The sequence below is a fragment of the Leucoraja erinacea genome, chromosome 28, assembly GCF_028641065.1.
Source record: "Leucoraja erinacea ecotype New England chromosome 28, Leri_hhj_1, whole genome shotgun sequence".
Taxonomy (NCBI): domain Eukaryota; kingdom Metazoa; phylum Chordata; class Chondrichthyes; order Rajiformes; family Rajidae; genus Leucoraja; species Leucoraja erinaceus.
The window spans coordinates 16,516,581-16,536,506 of NC_073404.1; the positions used below are offsets into that span (position 1 = coordinate 16,516,581).

The 19,926-nt window shown below is 41.7% G+C and overlaps 1 protein-coding gene across 1 annotated transcript in view; it reads right to left on the reverse strand.

Moving 5' to 3' along the window:
• Positions 1-19,926, reverse strand: part of LOC129710697 (scavenger receptor cysteine-rich domain-containing group B protein) — a 65,338-nt gene that overhangs the window by 13,671 nt on the left and 31,741 nt on the right. The window contains exons 3-9 of the mRNA XM_055657870.1: positions 15,301-15,333; positions 12,488-12,517; positions 10,676-10,981; positions 9,124-9,189; positions 7,172-7,486; positions 5,134-5,226; positions 1,225-1,284 (exon numbers count right to left, since the gene is read on the reverse strand). Coding sequence (XP_055513845.1) covers positions 1,225-1,284; positions 5,134-5,226; positions 7,172-7,486; positions 9,124-9,189; positions 10,676-10,981; positions 12,488-12,517; positions 15,301-15,333 — 903 coding nt within the window. The remainder of the gene's footprint in view (positions 1-1,224; positions 1,285-5,133; positions 5,227-7,171; positions 7,487-9,123; positions 9,190-10,675; positions 10,982-12,487; positions 12,518-15,300; positions 15,334-19,926) is intronic.

Below are 19,926 nucleotides of genomic sequence, written 5' to 3' on the forward strand. Positions count from 1 at the left end.
CACAAAGTACCTCCCCAAGCAGCTTTATGGCTAATCCCTCTTTGCGGCAGACTAATGAACAGACATCTCAATCACACAGTCCTGGCAATTGGTCTGCTCACTGCTACCACATGGGCAATTGGTTCCCTGGATGCTACAAGCCTGGTGATCAAGCATCTGGCTGTTGGTCCTCGGTGTGCTTGTTGCCGTAGCCCTGGTGATTAGCATCCATATTGCAACATTACCAACAACTGGCCGTCTCTTTGTTACAGGTGTGGGAGATCAGCCTTCTCATTGTCTGCTGATCAAGTCTCTCACTGGCAGAATCCAGGTGATTAGGCTGGTGGGTTGGTTGTTGCTGTCCTGCCAACCAAAGATCCTATAGCGGAGCGGCCAACTGGCCCCATTACTATCAGATCTAATATCCCTTCTGGCACTTACCCAAGGACTGTGTGCAACTGTTTAATACTAGTTTTTCCAGCTGGGTGAGCTGACTGTGGTGGTACACGGATGGCAGTAAATGGTGCAGGTGAAGTTTAAGGTTCAGATTTGGGCTTCTCTGTAAAGAATGTGTTTGTTTAAATGATACCAAATCTCACTCGAGAACTGAAAGTTGATTTTGGATTTGATCTCTCTTCTCTTGAGACACTGTGACATGGATGGGGGTACAGATGAACCAAATGGTGCAGATAAGGGGCGGCACAGCGATTGAGTTGCTGCTTTACAGTGCCAGAGACCTCGGTTCGATTCTGACCATGCGTGCTGTCTGTATGGAGTTTATATGCTCTCTCTGAGACTTACTTGGGTTTTCTCCGGGTGCTCCGGTTTCCTACCACACTCCAAAGTCGTACAGGTTTGTAGGCTAATTGGCTTGATAAAATTGTAAATTTTCTCCAGTGTGTGTAGGATAATGTTAGTGTGCAGGGATCGCTGGTCAGCATGCATTCGGTGGGCCACAGGGCCTGTTTCCACGTTGTATCTCTGAACTAAACTAAACGCTGAAGATGATGGATATTTCATAATATTGCTCAACCTATTTCTAGAGTTAGGAAGCATTTATGTTATCCTTTTCATGGAAAATTGAACAGAGTTTGACTAGAGTTAGGCAGGGCATATATGGTATTTTGAAACTACACAATGTTTTCTTGTATTTTTAAATATATATAATACCTTGGATTGAATTCATAATTGATTATTTACCAAACACCATTAAGGCTTAATTGAATGAAAACTAATTAAGCTTACCCCTTTGAGATGTTGTTAGCTTTGTTGTTGTAATCTGTTCAAAAGATTGCTTCATAACATCTGTAACCAAATATAAGGAATGATTGTCAATCGTGGACCTTGCAAAGACCTCTTTGGCATTATAGAAACATAGAAACATAGAAACATAGAAATTAGGTGCAGGAGTAGGCCATTCGCCCTTCGAGCCTGCACCGCCATTCAATATGATCATGGCTGATCATCCAACTCAGTATCCCGTACCTGCCTTCTCTCCATACCCCCTGATCCCCTTAGCCCAAGGGCCACATCTAACTCCCTCTTAAATATAGCCAATGAACTGGCCTCAACTACCCTCTGTGGCAGAGAGTTCCAGAGATTCACCACTCTCTGTGGAAAAAATCATGTTCTTTCATCATAAATTTCTAGATTTCTCCTCAGATGCTCACTAGATTCCCTGGTCTGAACTGCTTCATCATGTACTTTGCCCAGATGGTCAGTTTCCCAGTATCTGGGATAATAAGATGGGTTTGGGTTTGAAGTAGAATCGTTGAAAAAAAAATCTAATCCAAACCCAAACCAACTGGCAATCATATATGAAGAAAGGTTTGGAGTATTTTGATCTTCATAAAAGTCTTTGATAAGGTGTCCCAGAGTATACCGATGAATAAGGTTAGGAAATTTAGAGTCAAGGGACAATAGCAGTATTGTTCGTCGGCTTCAGGATGGGAGCAAAGCATGGCTATACCAGACAGAAGAAAGTGGTGGAATCACTGAGTTTACGTTGCTGGGGCAGTCATGAAAAGAGACATTGTTGTAAAATAGGAGGACAGTCATTTAAAACTGAGGTGGATGGAAATGTATTGTCTCTGATGTTAGTGAATCTTTGGATTTCTCATTTCCTGAGGAAGGCAGAGGCCAGATCATTGTATTTATTTAAGGTGGAGATAGATAAATATTTGAAATATCTAATATTGGAATTGAGGGTGATGAGAAGAAGGCACAGAAGAGGTGATTAGATTTGCACAGATTTGCCATGATTATATTGAATTGTGGGGCAGACAAGGGGACTCGGAGCCTACTCCTGCTCTTGTGTTCTTCTCATCCTCAAAGATTAGTGCTGGGATAACCGCTGTTTATAGTTTATACTAATGAATAGATTCAGCAATGAAATGTATGCCTTCTAACCTCATAGATGAAACATACTTGGCTGAGGCCTAGCAGTAGAGTAGTGGGGAGATGGTGAAGTGATAGTCCGAATTGAAAAGAAACAACAAATTATAGGAAAAATTAATAATTAACATGGACACATCAATAGCAAATGAAGTTCAACACAAATAATTGTGAGGTAATACGTTTTAGTAGAAAGACTAGATATATCTTTTGTTTGAAGATGCAAAACGAGATGGAATTGAGAAACGAGTCCTGAACTAAAATACACTAAAATGCCTAAAGATAAGGCGCAGGTTAGAAAATCCATATAAGATTCAAACTATACACTAAAGTTTGATTCTACAGGGATGGAATTGAAAAGTAGGATTGATAGAAATACATCGATAGATGCTCCTGAACACATCATCAGTGATGGTAACCTGGGGTCATTGGGTGTTTCGGGTCTTTCAACATCAGACACCCTCACCCAGGCGACCCAGCCGTGGTTGATCAGACCACGACTTGTGTTCAGGTGGCATTCGCTCCTCCCCATGGACCTCCTCTCCTGATCCAGAGCCATCTCAAGGCCTTCTCCGCTGCCTCTGTGGTGTTCTTGATGGCCTTTCTCCTCACCACTCCATTTATGCCCAGTGCACTCAAGGCTTTGTAGAGCGATTGCCCTGCAAAACCTCTGCAGCCAACCTCGATGGGCATACACATTGCCTTCCAGCCCTGCTTGCGGCAGTCTATGACCAGCTCATCATACTTGGCCATCTTCCTCTCATGGGCCTCCTCCAGACGGTCCTCCCATGGCACTGTCAGTTCCAACAAGACGATATTTTTGGTTGCCTCTGAGACCAGGAGGATATCGGGCCTCAGGGTGGTCGTGGCAATGTGCCATGGGAACTTCAGCAGTTTCACCAGGCCTACGGAAAGCTGCCAGTTGCCAGGATTCCTGACTGATTCCAGGCTGCTGTGGTTCTTGGCAGCTGCACTCCGGCCTTCACGAAGGTGATCATCTGGGTGGTGGGGCGTTCTCGTCTACAGCTGCTGATTCCCATGCTGATGGCTTCTGCAATGGGTTTAAGAACTTGGTCGTGACGCCATGTGTACCGGCCCTGCCCTAGAGACTTTGGGCAACAGCTCAGGATGTGCTCCAACGTCCCCTTGCCTGAGCATTGCGGGCAATCTGGAGATTCCGCTTTGCCCCAGATGAAGAGGTTCGATGGGCTGGGCAGGACATCATATACTGCCTGGACCAGGAACTTGATGCGCTGTGGTTCAGCCTGCCAGAGCTCAGGCCATGTGACTTTTCGGTCCATGGCCTGCTCCCACCTTGTCCAGGCCCCCTGCTGCCTCAATCCAACTGCTCTGGTACACCTCTCCTCCTCATCCACTGCCCTCACTTCCTCCTGGACCAGCCTGCGCCTCTCCTTCCCCTTGGCCTTGTCAAACTATGGAAAATTATGTTAAACCTGTATTTAATCTTACAGTGGACAATTCTGGCCACAATGTTACAAAATAGATATGGAGGCTTAGAGAGGGTACTGGTAAGAGTAGCAAGGATGATTCCAGAAATGATGGGTACACATACCAAGAGACGTTGAACAAACTGGATGGCTTTTCTTAAGACTCAAGAGTCAAGTGCTAGGATTCAAGAACGTTTAATTGTCAATTGCTATATGTATCAGCAACGGAACAATGAAATTCTAACAGATGATCTAGTTTTGATAGAATGGATGTTAAAAAGATCCTTCAGTTTCTGACTAAAAGCCATCAGTATAAAACCTGCTTCTGTGTTGACTATTCTCTGCAGTTCCATGACTGAGACAAATGCAATGAGGCAGGATAGAAGGTTACAAATGGTGGGGGGTAGTGGGAGGAATTTACAGATGAAGTTCATGAGGCAGATAAGGTTACATTATTCTACAGACGATGCATGGTTTGATTTTTACCTGCTACATTTTCCATTGGAACTACAGGAAATGTTTTTGGGTCAAGGACACTATCTCTATAACTGCTTTCACAAACCAACCATACTTCTACAATGTGTATGAAGGAACTGCAGACACTGGTTTAAACCAAAGATAGACACAAAATGCTGGAGTAACTCAGCGGGACAGGTAGCATCTCTGGAGAGAAGAATGGGTGACGTTTCTTGTCGAGACCATTTTTCAGACTTCATTTCTACAATCTTCCACAAATTTCACCCCCATCATTACCACTCAACCGTCTGATCTCTCAAACCTCTTCCTGATAACCTCAACACAGAGCACAATTCTTCCCCCTAATGCAGAGCATCCCAGTTTCCCTCAGCAATGTTGCTGCTCCCCTTTTTTCTCTACCCTTCACTCATCCAATTCTAAATGTGCTGTTGCCTTTTTGTATCTCTCAGGGAGATAGCTATCTGCCAGAAAACCTGGCAAAATAAAATTCCCAATGTCTTCAGCTAAAAACCAGAGTGTTCGGGGAAGCCAATCTTTTACAGTTTGTGTACATCCAACATCCAGGTTCTTGACAAGAATACAACTCTATAAATATCAGCTGCCTGTTCAACCGCAGTTCCTTCATTTGTTATGAAAACTACTATTGATATTTCCTCCATCACCTTTCAGAGACCATAAACTATAATGGTTCTGACATGTTCAGGCAGTGGGGGTGATTTTACAGTTTCACTCTTTGCTTGGGTAAACTGATGGGCGGCACTGCTTGGATGTCACAGGCGACTTCATTTTGTCCGATTTAAATTCAGTATCTACAGTTTATACAAACTCTCCTTACTGCGATTGGTAGTTGGAGTAGAATCCGTGGACATGAGTGATGTAGAAATTCCAGTGGTTAGAACTTCTGGAGCTGCTGTGGGAGTCCATGAATCTTTAAGGAAATAAAGAAGAAAGCTTATATAATGTTAAAATGGTGAACAACAGAAAGCTTTGTTACATTATTACCGGACAGCAGGGGTTAAACTCGCATTGAAATATTGTTTTTAAATTATAAGACATGCTCAGATACTTTACAGGTGGAAAGGCAGATTTAGATATCTGGAATAAGGTGGTTAAATAAATAAATAATTAACAGCTTAGTCGAGGAGATAATGATTCAGACACTGGTTTACAGAATGAAACAAGGCGCTTATGAAAGTCAAAGAGATAGCATGATGGGGACAGCATTGAAGATGTGAACAGTGATTTTTAATTTAATCATGAGGAATAGGAATCCAATTTAGGTCAGTGAAGAAGGGGAAATATCAGCAAAGGTTAGTGAAAGGCTGAGCCTGGATGTTAGAGTTCTGGGGACAGGATGAGAGTCACCCATTTAGAGAACACTGGGCAATTTGAGCTGCAAAGCTGTAAAAACATGACTGATGGTTTCAATGTTGGAAATTGGACAGGGCCACGTATGGCATGGAGGTGGAGATCCGCCTTAATGACATCCTGTAGGGGATGGAGCTGAGCTGCATTTCAACATAGTGCCATGGCCACAAATGGCTGGCTTAGCCTAGGCTGGAGATGAGTCAGTAGCCGAGTGTTGGACTTTATGACATGGGTCTGAAACAGTGAACCTGGTCTTCATAAAGTCGAGGTGGAGGAAACTATATTTTGTTCATTTTATTTAAAGTGGATCATAAAATGTAGCAGCAGTGAGGTAATTGTGATGACAATGGGCAGCGGAAGGGGAGGGTCCAGCTGAACATTGATGTGGAAATGAAGGGACTTGATTTTGATCCATTTTACATTTAGTTTTACAAGGTTTCATTACACCAATCCTAATTTCTATTATTTTTAACAATTTTTAACAGTTTTATCTTCTTGGCAACAAGACTGTGAATATTTGGGCCCTTGGTGAATATTTTGAAGTGTTTGTGCCCATTTTCAGCAGAAATCTCACCCACAGAGAGAAAGTGGCACTTCTGCTAGCACTTCTGTTAACACTTCCTTTCACAATTCACCCACATGTGGTATTATTTCTCTGCAGTTTTCATGCTAGAGGTGGCACCATAAATATATATTTCAGACAAATTGCATCGAAAGACTATAGCAGACTGTCCAGCAGGATGTTGGGAACTAAACATGGAATAAAGGTCTCAGCTGGGACATTGATTGTACCTTCACAGACTCTTGCGGGTTGATTTCCATGTGCTGCTGTATGTATGGAATTTGTACGTTTTCCCCTTGACCGTGAGGGTTTTATCTAGGTGCTCCGGTTTCCTCCCACACACCAAAGGCGTACAAGTTTGCAGGTTAATTGGCATTGGTAAAAATTGAAAATTGTCCCAGTGTAATGTTTGAGACCACGTAAGGCCCTGTTGTGACTAGCACAAGCAGAAGGAAAACACGTCCGACATCTTGTAAGTATGATTTATTCCGCCCCACCCACGGACACTTCTCCAAGGTCACCTGCTCTCGATCACGAGGCACAGCCCTTTACATTAAAGGGGCACTGGCATTTACATATACATCACACCCAGGATAGCGATAGTGTACGGGGTGATCGCTGGTCGGTGCAGACTCGGTGGGCAGAAGGGGGCGGAAGCAGCAACTCTACTGCTGCGCCATGGTGTCTATTATAAACAGGATTGAATGTGCAGGCTTTAAAACAGGAAGAGCTGGAAATCATCAAAACTTAGATTACAATATATTTAGTCCTTGGAACCTGACACTGAACGTAGCATATGTAGTGCTCCTGTGATACATACACCTATACAGTGTCAGTGCAACTGAACGGTGTTGGAAATAGATAAAACTCGTGAGGATGAAGGATGAATTGACATTTGTGATATAAAAGACTAAAACCTGGATTATTTTGGTGAAAACATTACCTGCACAGATGACCCCTGCATCTTCATGATGCCCACAGTTGTGGATACCCCAGCCCAGACTGTGACAGCTCAACAGTGACAACTCACTCCCTTCACAGTTGACGTTGTCCATTAGAATCATCCCTTTTCCATATCCAAAGTAGGAATTGGTGGTGTAGGAGATCGCTGTACCACAGCCGATCTGCCGGCACACAACCTTGGCATCGCCCATGCTCCAGTCATCATCACAAATTGTTCCCCAATGTCCTCTGTGCTTAATCTCCACCCTGCCTTGACATGAGTTGTGGCCATTGACTAATCGAATGTTGCCCTCTCCTGTAAGAAGACAAATCAGTAATATCTTTAAAGGTATATCTTTTGATAGGAAATATTTTATCAACTGCCACACTAATCTTCACATGATGGGCTTAATTGTTTTATTAAATATATTTTAACAGGATAATAAATATAGTACTCTACGTATTGACAACATTATACTGAGGAATAAAAGGATCTCCGATGCTCCAAATCCACGCCTTTTTTTCTATCCGTTCTGTACTCGTTGATGCCTGATAAGGGAACCGTGACTATCGTGGAGAAAACCCTTCATCAGCATTGATTTATTCCCCATTGGGCAGTAAGTGAATGAGCATCTTACATTCCATCATGCAATTCTGCCTCCAAAATTTGCAAATGGGAGAAATCTACAGTGGTAATGCTAAGTATGTTGTGTGATGGGCCTCCACCACATTAGAGAGACGTTGTCGCCACCTAAACCTAACGTACATCCACTGAATGTTACACAACATGTTTACTTTGTCATCAACTAGAATGGGAATTCTGGAATTTGGCTAATGTGGTAATTCATAAATAAAACATTGGGGAGTTGTTGATTAGTTAAGTTCCATGCAACAAACCTCAAGAATTTCTTCCGCAATGCCATTCTCTGTCATTGGAAGATTAACATCAGGTAAAATGTAATAAATCTTAACCCAGTTGGGTTAGTAGAAAAATAAGGAAGGACAGTAGCAACTCTGAAGACATTCCAAGCCTACAGCTTCTAGTCCAGAGACTGACTCTTCAGAAGGTCATGGAGAATGAACCTTGTTCAGACCAGTTAACTGAAGAATATTAAGACTCTTATAAAACACATTAGATTAGAAATCTAAGGGGAAAACACCACTGCAGCAGATTTGTTTATCTTTCCTTTCTTATGCAACCCTTTGCCTGGTTCCTCCCACGTGTTAATTCCACCCTGTTTATGTTTATGGAGTCTAATACGTCCAGTGCTTTAATGCCCAATATTCAGTGGTTAATCACATTCTTACAGATTTTCATGATCAATAATTGGGATTCAGTGATAAATATGCAGATCTTGCTTTAACGCAAGAGGGGCAATCATTTTAATTTGCATTCAGTCTTTCCTAAATCCTGGCCACTGAGTTGCTTGACTATATGGCAGCAAATCTCGATGACCCATTGTCATTGTTATAGTGTATATTTGAAGTGAGGTCTTGTCAGCTGCCGGGATCTTTACAGAGCAAATCGCAGGAACTTTAATCAATGCTACAGTTGTTTGAAGAGATTGAACATTCTAGACTACAGCCCACAAACAAACCTTTCTTGCAGTATCCCACTCTAACGTTTCATTACACAAAATGATCTAACCATGGAAGAAGAGAAGAGGTGATGAGTGCTAGCCAAATTTATCAGAGCAACAAGGAATGACAATTTACTGTAGGTTGTCATGGCTGCTCATGCCTACCCTGCTCCCGCTCTATGGCTCAATGTGTCCCAGTCATTCCTTTATATGGATCATACATGCACTTTCCCTTCATAAAGGCTATGGGTTCTCATCCACCTTCTCACCATAGAGACCACTTTGCACACCCACTCATTCTGCATTTGTGTAACTACTCATGGTATTCAACACAATGGTAACTTAGGTGCCATTGTAAATTTCTAATAATTACCTTGATTGTATTCCCACATAGATAGTTTGGTTTCATTTATCCTGTTTTTAGGAGCTGAACTGAAATCTAAAAAGGCAAAAAGATAATTTAATATTATATTATTGATCATTCATTGAAAACAAGGTTTGACTCGGAGGTAAATACCTTTTATCATAATGATCCTTGTGTACTTTGTGGAGATGTGACAGAGAAGAATGAAATAAGAATCACAATTCTCCCATGATTTGCATTCCTGACTGGGTGGAAATAGAATGTTACTTAAATAGTTAGGGTGGATTCTTACAGTATCTCTCAGATGCTTGTTGGGAAGGAGCAGAAATGTAGAGTATGAAGAGAGGAGGGGGAAACCCCATGGGCACTTGGAGGTACACAAAGGAGTCATCCTGACTTCACCAAAGAGTTCTAATTATAGAGCATGTTTCAAACTATTCGACAGATATCGGGATCATAATAATTGGAAGGAGAAACTGCTTTTCACCCAACTTGCACTCATTACTTTACAGTTAATACTATTTTCCCGGTGTTGAATTTGCCCATACCCAGGCTGATGAAAGCAAAAGCAGGCAGTGGAAATACTGATACTTGATGACCCTGTTTCCCTCCTGACATTGGGACACAATGTGGGAGAGAGGTGAAAACAGAACTGGAACACACTTCTATGCTCCTCTTGCAGCTGTGGCATTTCCCAGCTATCTCCAGGCCCTGCAAGTCACCTCATCCCAAATCTCCATTCAGGAACAGACACAAAATGCTAGAGTGACTCAGCGGAACAGGCAGCATCTCTGGAGAGAAGGTATAGGTGACGTTTCGGGTCGAGTCCCTTCTTCAGACTGATGTCAGCGGAGTGGGCGGTACAGAGATAAAATGTAGTCAGAGACAGTAGAATGGTAGGAGGACTGGGAAGGGGGAGGGGATGGAGATAGAAGGAAAGCAACGGCTACTTGAAGTTAGAGAAGTCAATGTTCATACCGCTGGAGTGTGAGCCACCCAAGCAAAATATGACTTGCTGTTCCTCCAATTTGCGCTGGGCTTCACTCTGACAATTGAGGAGGTGCAGGACAGAAAGATCAGTGTGGGAATGGGAGGGGGAGTTAAAGTGTGCATTCAGGGATATGTTTTGAGTATTCAGTCTACCACTCTGCAGGAGTTCCATTAGTGTCATGCTATATCTCCAAATAAATATTTGAATGATGATGTTCATTTGGATGTACAACTTGTTTCCTGGGAATGGAAAACATCATTTCAAAGCTCTGGATTATGCCACTAAAAGTCATTACTTTGGCTGTCATGGACACAATGAACTGGATGACTTTATGCACTGATATAAATTTCCATGGTTACATTCTGGGATTCGTTGTACATCCAGGAAATAAGTTTTTTAAATATTGTCCTGCTGTACTATCAGTTAAATTTTCAATGCAGCTCATTTATACATTGTGGAGTTGTTGATGGGTTATGTTCTATGCAGCAAAAGGTCATGTTCCCCAGACCATATGGGTCCAAAATAACTATGTGTATTTCTCAGATCTAAGATGAAAATCAAAATTTGTACCATTGCACATGACGGCCACATCTTCGTAATGGTTGCAGTTGTGGATAGCCCACCCCAGGCTAACACAGTCGATCAGTGATGACTCCGTCCCTTTGCAGTCCACATTGTCCAGCAGAATAATCCCCGTTCCCCTGCCAAAGGGCAGATTTCCTGCCAAGGAGAGAGCACGGCCACATCCGAGTTGGTGGCACACCACTCTGGCATCAATGATGTCCCAGTCATCATCACACACTGTCCCCCAGGTACCATTGTAAAGGACTTCCAAAAGCCCTTGGCACGGATTTCTCCCATTCACCAAGCGGACATCTGGGATTGAAATAAAGGCATCAAAAAGTGTAAAAACTGCTGATTTTCTCTTAAAACAAATAGAATTGTTTTTTTCCTTGAGCTTTCAGGCTCTCCTTCCCCATCAATGTGCATTAAATAAATGTAAAGGAAAGACATCAAAAAAGAAGCAAAGGGGAGGAGAGTAGGAAATAAAAATTAGAAAGATGAGTTAAGGGCCTGTCCCAATAGGTGATTTTTTTTAGGTGACTGCTGGCGACTGTCATAGTCGTAGCAGGTCGCTGAAAAAACGGCGACTGGACTAAAGGGCCTGTCCCACTTAGGCGATTTTTTAGGCGACTGCCGGCGTCTACGACAATGGAATTCACCAGTCAGTACCAGCGACAACCTACGTCATCCTGGCGACAACCTATGCCATCCTGGCGACAACCTACTACAGCACCTACGTCAGGAGAAGACATTCTACGAACGTGTGGCGACAGCTTAGTCTCCGGCAGTCGCCTAAAAAATCGCCTAAGTGGGACAGGCCCTTTAGAGGTTAGAGGGTACTTCACTCTCTTAGACCATCCCAAAGTTCTCTAGAGTGAATTACATATATTTTAAGCATAGCCATTGAAACACAGCAGCTGAAATACATACTGCAAACTCCACAAACTGGAAGCCGATAGATTTATCCAGTCTCTCCGTCCACATTGTTTGCTTATCCTGTATTTTTATTTCTATATTGCACTATTACTACGGACTGACGCTAAACTGCATTTCGTTGTACCCATACTTGTATCTGTGCAATGACATTAAAATTGAATTGAATTGAATTGAATACTAACCATATAATCTGAAGATGTGTAAAGTTGAATGAGGGATACATATTGACCATACTGTAAACTTAGGTTGACTAAAAGGTTGCATGTGGCATTTGGACTTTTCACTGCTGAGCAGTGGCCAGCTCCAATTAGTCCTAACTTACCACTCCCTAGCACTTATTCATCAGATCATTAACTGCACTAGCTACAGAAGTAATGACTCATCTTCTGACCTCTGAACCCTATCCAACATGTCAACGCTAAAGGCTTATGTATCATTCGCAACATGCTCCAGAACTTGAGAAGTAATGTCTGGAACAAAGGGTTTTAAACATTAACTCCCTCCACTATTAGCACACGATGGCTGCCTCCTAAACCACATGCAAGATGCGACACACTTACTTCCCATGGATTCTCAAACAGCACCTCCCAAAGACCATGGCGGGTGGAATTTGGGAACTCCACCACAGCTCCAAGTCATTCAACAAACTGACGTAGAAGTGTATTGGTTTCTTTCATTATTGAGTCGAAATAACATAATTCCCTACCAGCTGTACCTATTATGAAGGTCTTAACCACCCACTAACTGCAGCAGTTCAAGAAGGCGGCTCTCCACCGGCTTCTGAAGGACAATTAGAGATGGGCTGGCCAGCCATTAACACCCACAACCTGAGAAGGAAGTTTAGAAATAAAGAGAGGTGTTTATCCAATGCATTTCTCTTACCTATGGAAGATGGCATTGGTGTAGGCTCACCTAAAGTGGAAAAGCACTCGGTTAGTTTTGAGATACATATAAACAAGATCTTAAATTGTCTACAAATGATGACGTCATTGAAATACCTGTCAACATCCACATTGCAATTTGGCTCTCAATATAAAACATTCATATTTCAAAGATCAGACAAACAATAAAAATAATTAAAATGCGTATGGAAATACAGAAATGTTTGACAGTAATTTCAGCTACCATTTTGTTGGAATGTGGAGTAGTGGAGTGAAAATAAAAGTAAAAAAATATTCTAGACCAATGAAAACTTGTATCCTCAAGAAATGTGGGTGGGAAGGTTAATTGCCTGCTCTCAGTTCATGCCAGCGTGTAGGTGAGTGGTAGAATCTGGAGAAAGTTTATGGGAATGTGGTGAAAATAAAAAAAGGTGATTAATGTAGGATTGGTGTAAATGAGTGATTGATGGCGTAGATTTTATGGGCTCAAGTGCCTGTTTCTATGCAATAGGCTTTCTATGACTCTTGACCCCAGTCTGTCCTGAGATTGGGTCTACGGTGGTTGTACTTTAGTAGTTCAGCCCTTGGTGACGATCATAGTGTCCCAATGGGCATTAGGTATCTCATGGCATGGTAGAACATGACATTTACATCCTACATCAGTCAGCTTGTGCACATCTCAGAAAAGCACCTCCCCAAGCAAGCTTTATGTTCAAATTCAATCAAAACCAATGAACAAGTAGAGCTTAAAAATAATATCAGAGAGACGCTGTCAATGCCTCTCTGTAGACATTTGGGATTCAAAGTGAAAGTTGGGAGGTTTAGACAATGAAGAAGCTATTTGGGTAGCAATGTCTGTATGAGTGTTCCTCCTGCTTGGGACAACATGCCTCTCACAGAGAGCAGAAATAAAAATAACAAAAGAGAATGGCAACAGAGAAGAAATGACAATGAACAGTCAAGTCTTCCCATAGGTCTTCCTATGACCAACACAAGCAGCATCTGTCAATGGGTTCAATGTTGGTCTTTTGACCAGGGTTTTCAGCTACTGGGGGGTGGGGGGGGGGGGGGGGGGGGGGTTAATCTACCATACTTCAGTTATCATTGTGCTTTGAAAGTAAACTTCCAAGTTTACCAAGGCTTTTGCCTGTTGGTGGGGGAGGGATGTCCTGTGGTAGGAAAGGGGACATTTTCTAATGCCTGAATTTTTCTGTCGCTTACAAGCAAGGAATAGGCAGAAGGCCTCTCAGCTTCATAGTCATGCAGTTGAAATGAACATCATCACTCCAGGGTTTTGATAATACAAAAATATTCTCATTTGAACCTCATCGGATTGATTGCCTGTTGGGAAAAGTCTGTTCAAGGCAGAAACAAAAGATGTGGAGAAGCTTGTCAAAGAAACTTAACTCAAGAGTATTGTAAGTAACAAACTCTTGGGTGTGGCTTCATAAATTAGAGGTCTACACCCAGCAGAGAAGGCACCCCCAAGAATTAGATCAATACATTGACCACACACATGAGGTATCCAAACCTGTCCCATATACTGGACAATGTATTCTTCAGATTGCCTTGCTAAACAAATACATCAATTCATCTGCTTAAATTGATATTCTTTATTCATAGGGTAATTAGTTATTCCATGTTGATCAGATTAACACATTTGTACCAGAAATTTATTGAAGATGGGAGCAATATATTTTTAATTTTGAATCTTGAACTGTGGGTGGCACAATGGTAGTTGCTGCCTTACAGTGCCAGAGACCCTGGTTCGATCCTGACTACAGGTGCTGTCTGTCTGGAATTTGTACGTTCGCCTTGTGACTATGTGGGCTTTCCCCGGTTTCCTTCCATACTCCAAAAACATCCAGGTTTGTAGGTTAATTGGCTTCTGTAAATTGTAAATTCTCCCTTGTGCATAGGATAGTGCTAGTGTACAGGGTGATTGCTGGTCGGCATGTGATTTAAAAATTATGTTATATTCTGAATTATTGTGTGAATGTTATTTGGACACTTAGGCTATTTAAAAATGTTAATCTATTCTTAAGAAATGGATAGATGTTTAGATCTAGTAATTGAATTTTGTAATTAGCTACAATTAGGTAACTAATTATATGCTTTAATTTCAAGTCATCTAAGTAAGATTGTTTCATATTTGTTTCAGAATGCTTCAATCTATAATAACTGAAAAATTCTTTCAGTTCTCTTAAATTTTAAGAAAGTTATCGGCTTTTAAATGTTCTCGATCTTTTGTGTTAAGTCAATGAAAAAGCAATAGGGAACAAGATGCCAATTTCCGAGTATGAAAATGGCCATAATTTTTTTAATACTGAAGATATGAAAGTGAATTAGGTGTCAAATTAAACTTCTTTTTATGCTTTATCTGATGGGATAAATTAAAGACTTGATTTTTAAAATCTCAAAATGTTGTAACATTGCTACAAAGGGCCTGTTTCCATGCTGTGTCTTTCAGGTAAAATAAAATAAACTGTAGTTCTTTCTGGAGACTGGGACTCCTCGTTTTCCTTATGTCAGAGCATGAGTGAAGTGGTGTGAATGCTGAATATTAAAAACTACCCACCCAGTCCGTTCACTTAATTTATATCTTATATCAATCCAATTCTAGTAAATGTTGATCCCTAATCATCTGTGAGCTTGGTTTTTGTGACTATGTGTACATAGGTATGCATAATTCATTGTAGAGATTTGTATTTGAATGTCAATGTGCCTAGATGTGTATGAGTGAGTTTATACAGTAATGTATGTGCCCATATTCATTAAAAGATTCAACGTTTGGTTCCAAGCCAACCTACTTACTTCTGACTTCACGCTTTGAAACATGTTCAGTTTCTGAAAGAAAGGAAAGCCGAGATGTAAATCTGTGAAGAGAACAATTTGACAACAGCACTCCATAAAATGCTGATGTTAAATGTCAATGAGCTCTCCCCAATCTAATTATCATGACAGCGTCATTATAGGATACAGACGACAGACACATGCACACACACACATACTTGCACACAGACGCACACACACAGCCACACACTCAGACACACACAGACATACATACACAGACGCACGCACAGACACACAGATACTAACAGACACATACACACACACAGAAACACACAGATGTACACAGACGCACACACACAGAAACACACAGATGCACACAGACACACACACACACACAAAACAGAAACACATTGAGACATACATACACACAGAGACACACCAACACACACAGATATACATACACACACCAGGCCAGCTTTGTGTTGCTCTCCTTAATTCTTGGCTACCAATCTTATGCTCACATTATTTGTCCCTCATGCCTTTTGCAAGGTTGATTCAATAACCTGGAATGGCCCCCCAGAACATTAAAAACATTATAGAGATTACAAGACACATGACTAAGAATGGGTTTATATGTAACTAATTGGGTAGTTATTTCAAAGGTCCAACACAGGCACAATGGGTCAAATAGCATCATAATAAGTTGTAGGATTCTAAAATCCTGTATTAAATCACTATTTTTCTCATAATTCCTAAGAGTTGTGGGCTTTTATCTTTCAAGGTCATCTTTTTGACATTTCACTGCCTCCATCAAACTCGCTGTGAGACTGCAGTTTCCGTTAGAGACAGCAGAGGACACTGTAGGCTTTAAAATCCAGAGCTCATCTTGGCCTTTTGAGTGATTTTTCACCCATTCCTCTGCAACCAATATCTGCACAGTCCACATCACTGTTCCCCTTATGAAGATTCAATGAGGTAAAATTGTCTGCGGATAGACACAAAATGCTGGAGTAACCCAGCGGATCCAGCAGCATCTCAAGAGAAAATGGATAGGTGACTTTTCCAGTCGGGACCCTTCTTGAGGCCGATTATAGAGGGGGGTGGGCTGGAAGCAAGAAAAGACCACGACAAATCAGGGTCGGAGTGGTGACTGGAAATGTCACCCATCCTTTTCCCCCAGAGATGCTACCAGTTATCCCAGCATTTTGTGTCAATTTATAACTGAGTAAGACATTAAAGTCATAGAGTCGTAGAGTGATACAGTGTGGAAACAGGCTCCTCAACCCAACTTGCCCACACCGGCCAACATGTCCCAGCTACACTAGTCCCACCTGCCTGCACCTGGTCCATATCCCTCCAAACTTGTCCTATCCATGCACCTGTCTAACTGTTTCTTAAACGTTGGGATAGTATGAGCCTCAACTACCTCATCTGGCAGCTTGTTCCATACACCCACCACCCTTTGTGTGAAAAAGCTACCACTCAGATTCTTATTAAATCTTTCCCCTTTACCTTGCATCTATATACTCTGATCCTCGATTCCCCTACTCTGGGCAAGAGATTCTGTGCATCTACCCGATCTATTCCTCTCATTATTTTATACACCTCTATAAAATCACCTCTCATCCTTCTGCGCTCCAAGGAATAGAGACCCAGCCTACTCAACCTCTCCTTATAGCTCAGACCTTCTAGTCCTGGCAACATCCTCGTAAATCTTCTCTGAACCCTTTCAAGCTTGACAATATCTTTCCTATAACATGGTGCCCAGAACTGAACATAATACTCCAAATGTGGTCTCACCAACATCTTATACAACTGCACCATGACTTCCCAACTTTTAAATTCAATACTTTGAAAGATGAAGGCCAATGTGCCAAAAGCCTTTCTGACCACCTTATCCAGCTGTGACTTGAACTTGCACCTGCACTCCTGGACCCCTCTGTTCACTCCCCAGAGGCCTACCATTCACCGTGTAAGTCAAGCCCCTGTTAGACATCCCAAAATGCAACACCTCGCACTTCTCTGTATTAAATACTCCATCAACCATTGCTCAGCCCACCTGGCCAATCGAACCAGATCCTGCTGCAATCTTTCACAACCATCTTCACTATCTGCAAAACCATCCACTTTTGTATCATCAGCAAACTTGCTAATCTTGCCCTGTATGTTCTCATCCAAATCATTGATGTTGAAGACAAATAGTAACGGGCTCAGAACTGTACCCTGAGGCACACCGCTAGTCACAGACTTCCAGTACGAGAAGAAACCTTCCACCGTCACCCTCTGCTTCCTTCCATGAAGCCAATTTGCTATCCATTATGAAACAAATGGATGACTGTGCTCAGTGTGGTTACTGCACTTGTCGGCAGGATATGAATGCAGTGGAGGGGATGTGGAGGAGATCCACCAGGATGTTGTCGGGGATGGAGCAGGTTTTATTTCCTTTCCTTTGCAGCAGTGGAGGCTGAGGTAGATTTCTGAAAGAGGATTACAAAATTAGGAGGCAGAGATGGGGTGGATAGTGAGAAACTTTTCCACATAATGGAGGCCACTAACACTAGTGGGAATTGATTTAAGATGAGGAGTTAAGATGAAAGAGGAAATCTGAGGACAATGTTTTCACCTGAGCGTGGTTGAAATCCAAACACAGGGTCTGACAAGGCGGCGGACTGTCACAACATTTAAAACAAATCTGGATGTGTAAATGATTGGCGAAGGCATAGTGGACTTTGAACCATGTGCTGGTAAATGGGATTAGCAATGGACAGGCACTTGATGGTCGAAGGTAGATTGCTGGAGTAACTCAGCGGGACAGGTAGCATCTGTGGAGAAAAGGAATGGAGGCCCTTCTTCAATCTGCTCCACTTGATGGTTGACATGGACATGGTGGTCTGAAGGGCCTGTTTCTATACTATATGATTCTATGACTAAAAGGTTTCGCTGAATATTTTACTTTATTAAGAAACCAATGAGAAATAAACCTGTTTTTATATTATTCACCCCTATGTTAAGACCTAATGCAAACATTCAGCTATGACCTTGCTAACTGGTGGAGGATGTTCAAAGGATCATCCTCCTTGAGGATGGTCAAGGAGGTCATGATCAATAAGACTACAATAGACTTATTGTAATCTTTAGTAGTCATGCCCGCATCCACTTCTCTTTAACTAACCCACTCCAACAGCTTTAGTTTGTATTTCGGATTTCCTAATAAATTAAGCTATTGACATTAAAGACAAGTAAATATATGCTTTGATTCAAATAGTCATATCATTTTATTCAGAGTAGCATGTGTTAGTGCCCTTATGGCTAATCTACAGTAATTTATGGAAGGTAATGGCATTCCAATACCAATATGTCAATTTAATTGGGGAACATTTGTACTCCTAGTTATAAACTCCCCAATCCAGGGAAAAGGTATCATACCATCCACCCTCTCCATTTATTAAGTTCTCTGCCACTTTTCCTTGTCTCCATCTCTCATGTTTTAAAAGTCCAGATAATACTGGCACATTGTCTACAACGTTTCTTCCGCTATCTCTTTTATCAGGCAATCAATCTAATGAACCATTTCTGCACCAAAGGTTTCAGTTAGTATATTATTCCTGAGGCAAGGAATCTAAAACTCTGTTTTCACAGCTGTGCTCTCATCAAAGTGCTGTCTCAAATCAATTCCTTGCCATAAAAGGCTAACACACCCTTTGACTTAAATTCTTCATGTAAGTACGTTAAGCATCTAAAAGGACATTCAAATCCTTCCAAATCCAAACATGTTGAAGTCACTAACCTTATAAAACCCGGACTATTTTTATATTCCCATTTCCCCACATTGTCACCCTGCTCCTTTCCCTACATACCCTCATCTCCCATCCCTGTCCCCCATATTCCTTTCATCCACTCCACTTTCCTGTCCCTATCCATCCACATACTATATTTGTATTTCACTCCTCCTATCCTCTCCATATTCGTCATCTTTTTTTCTCCTTTTCTCCTCTAACCTTTGTCATTTACTCCACCCATCTGCCAATCTTTGTCCCAACTCAACTTCACTTTCCCAGCTTTCTCTTTCCTACTCCTATCAATCCAATGGTTTCTACCCAAAATGCCGCCTACCCATCTTCCTTCACAGATGCTGCTCGACCCTCTGAGTTCCTCCAACACTTGGTATTTTGATTTAAATGTTAGTATCTGCAGTTTCTTGTGTCTGCATTATACTCCATCTGCTAGCTTTTAACCTACTCACTCAAATGAGCTTCAACACTTTGCAGCATTCTTATATTCTCCTCAAGGCTTACTTTGGCACCATGCTTTGTATTAACAGACTTGAATATAACAAATGTCATGCCCTTGGCTACATTATTAACATGGATTGAAAAAAGTCATAGTCCATGCACTAATCCATCCGGCATTCAATGAGTCATTCGATGCATGCCATCCTGAAAATGATCCATTTATTTCTGGCTGTCAGCCAGTCTTTAATCCAATCAATACATCATTACATTATCCACGGTTGCATGAGCACTAATCTGGTGCAGCAACTTTTGTGGCACTTTACTGAATGTTCACTGAAATCCAAATTTACAATATCCACCTTTATGTTTCCTGCTTGTTACAATGCCTAAAAGCTCAGTAGATCTTTCAATCAGT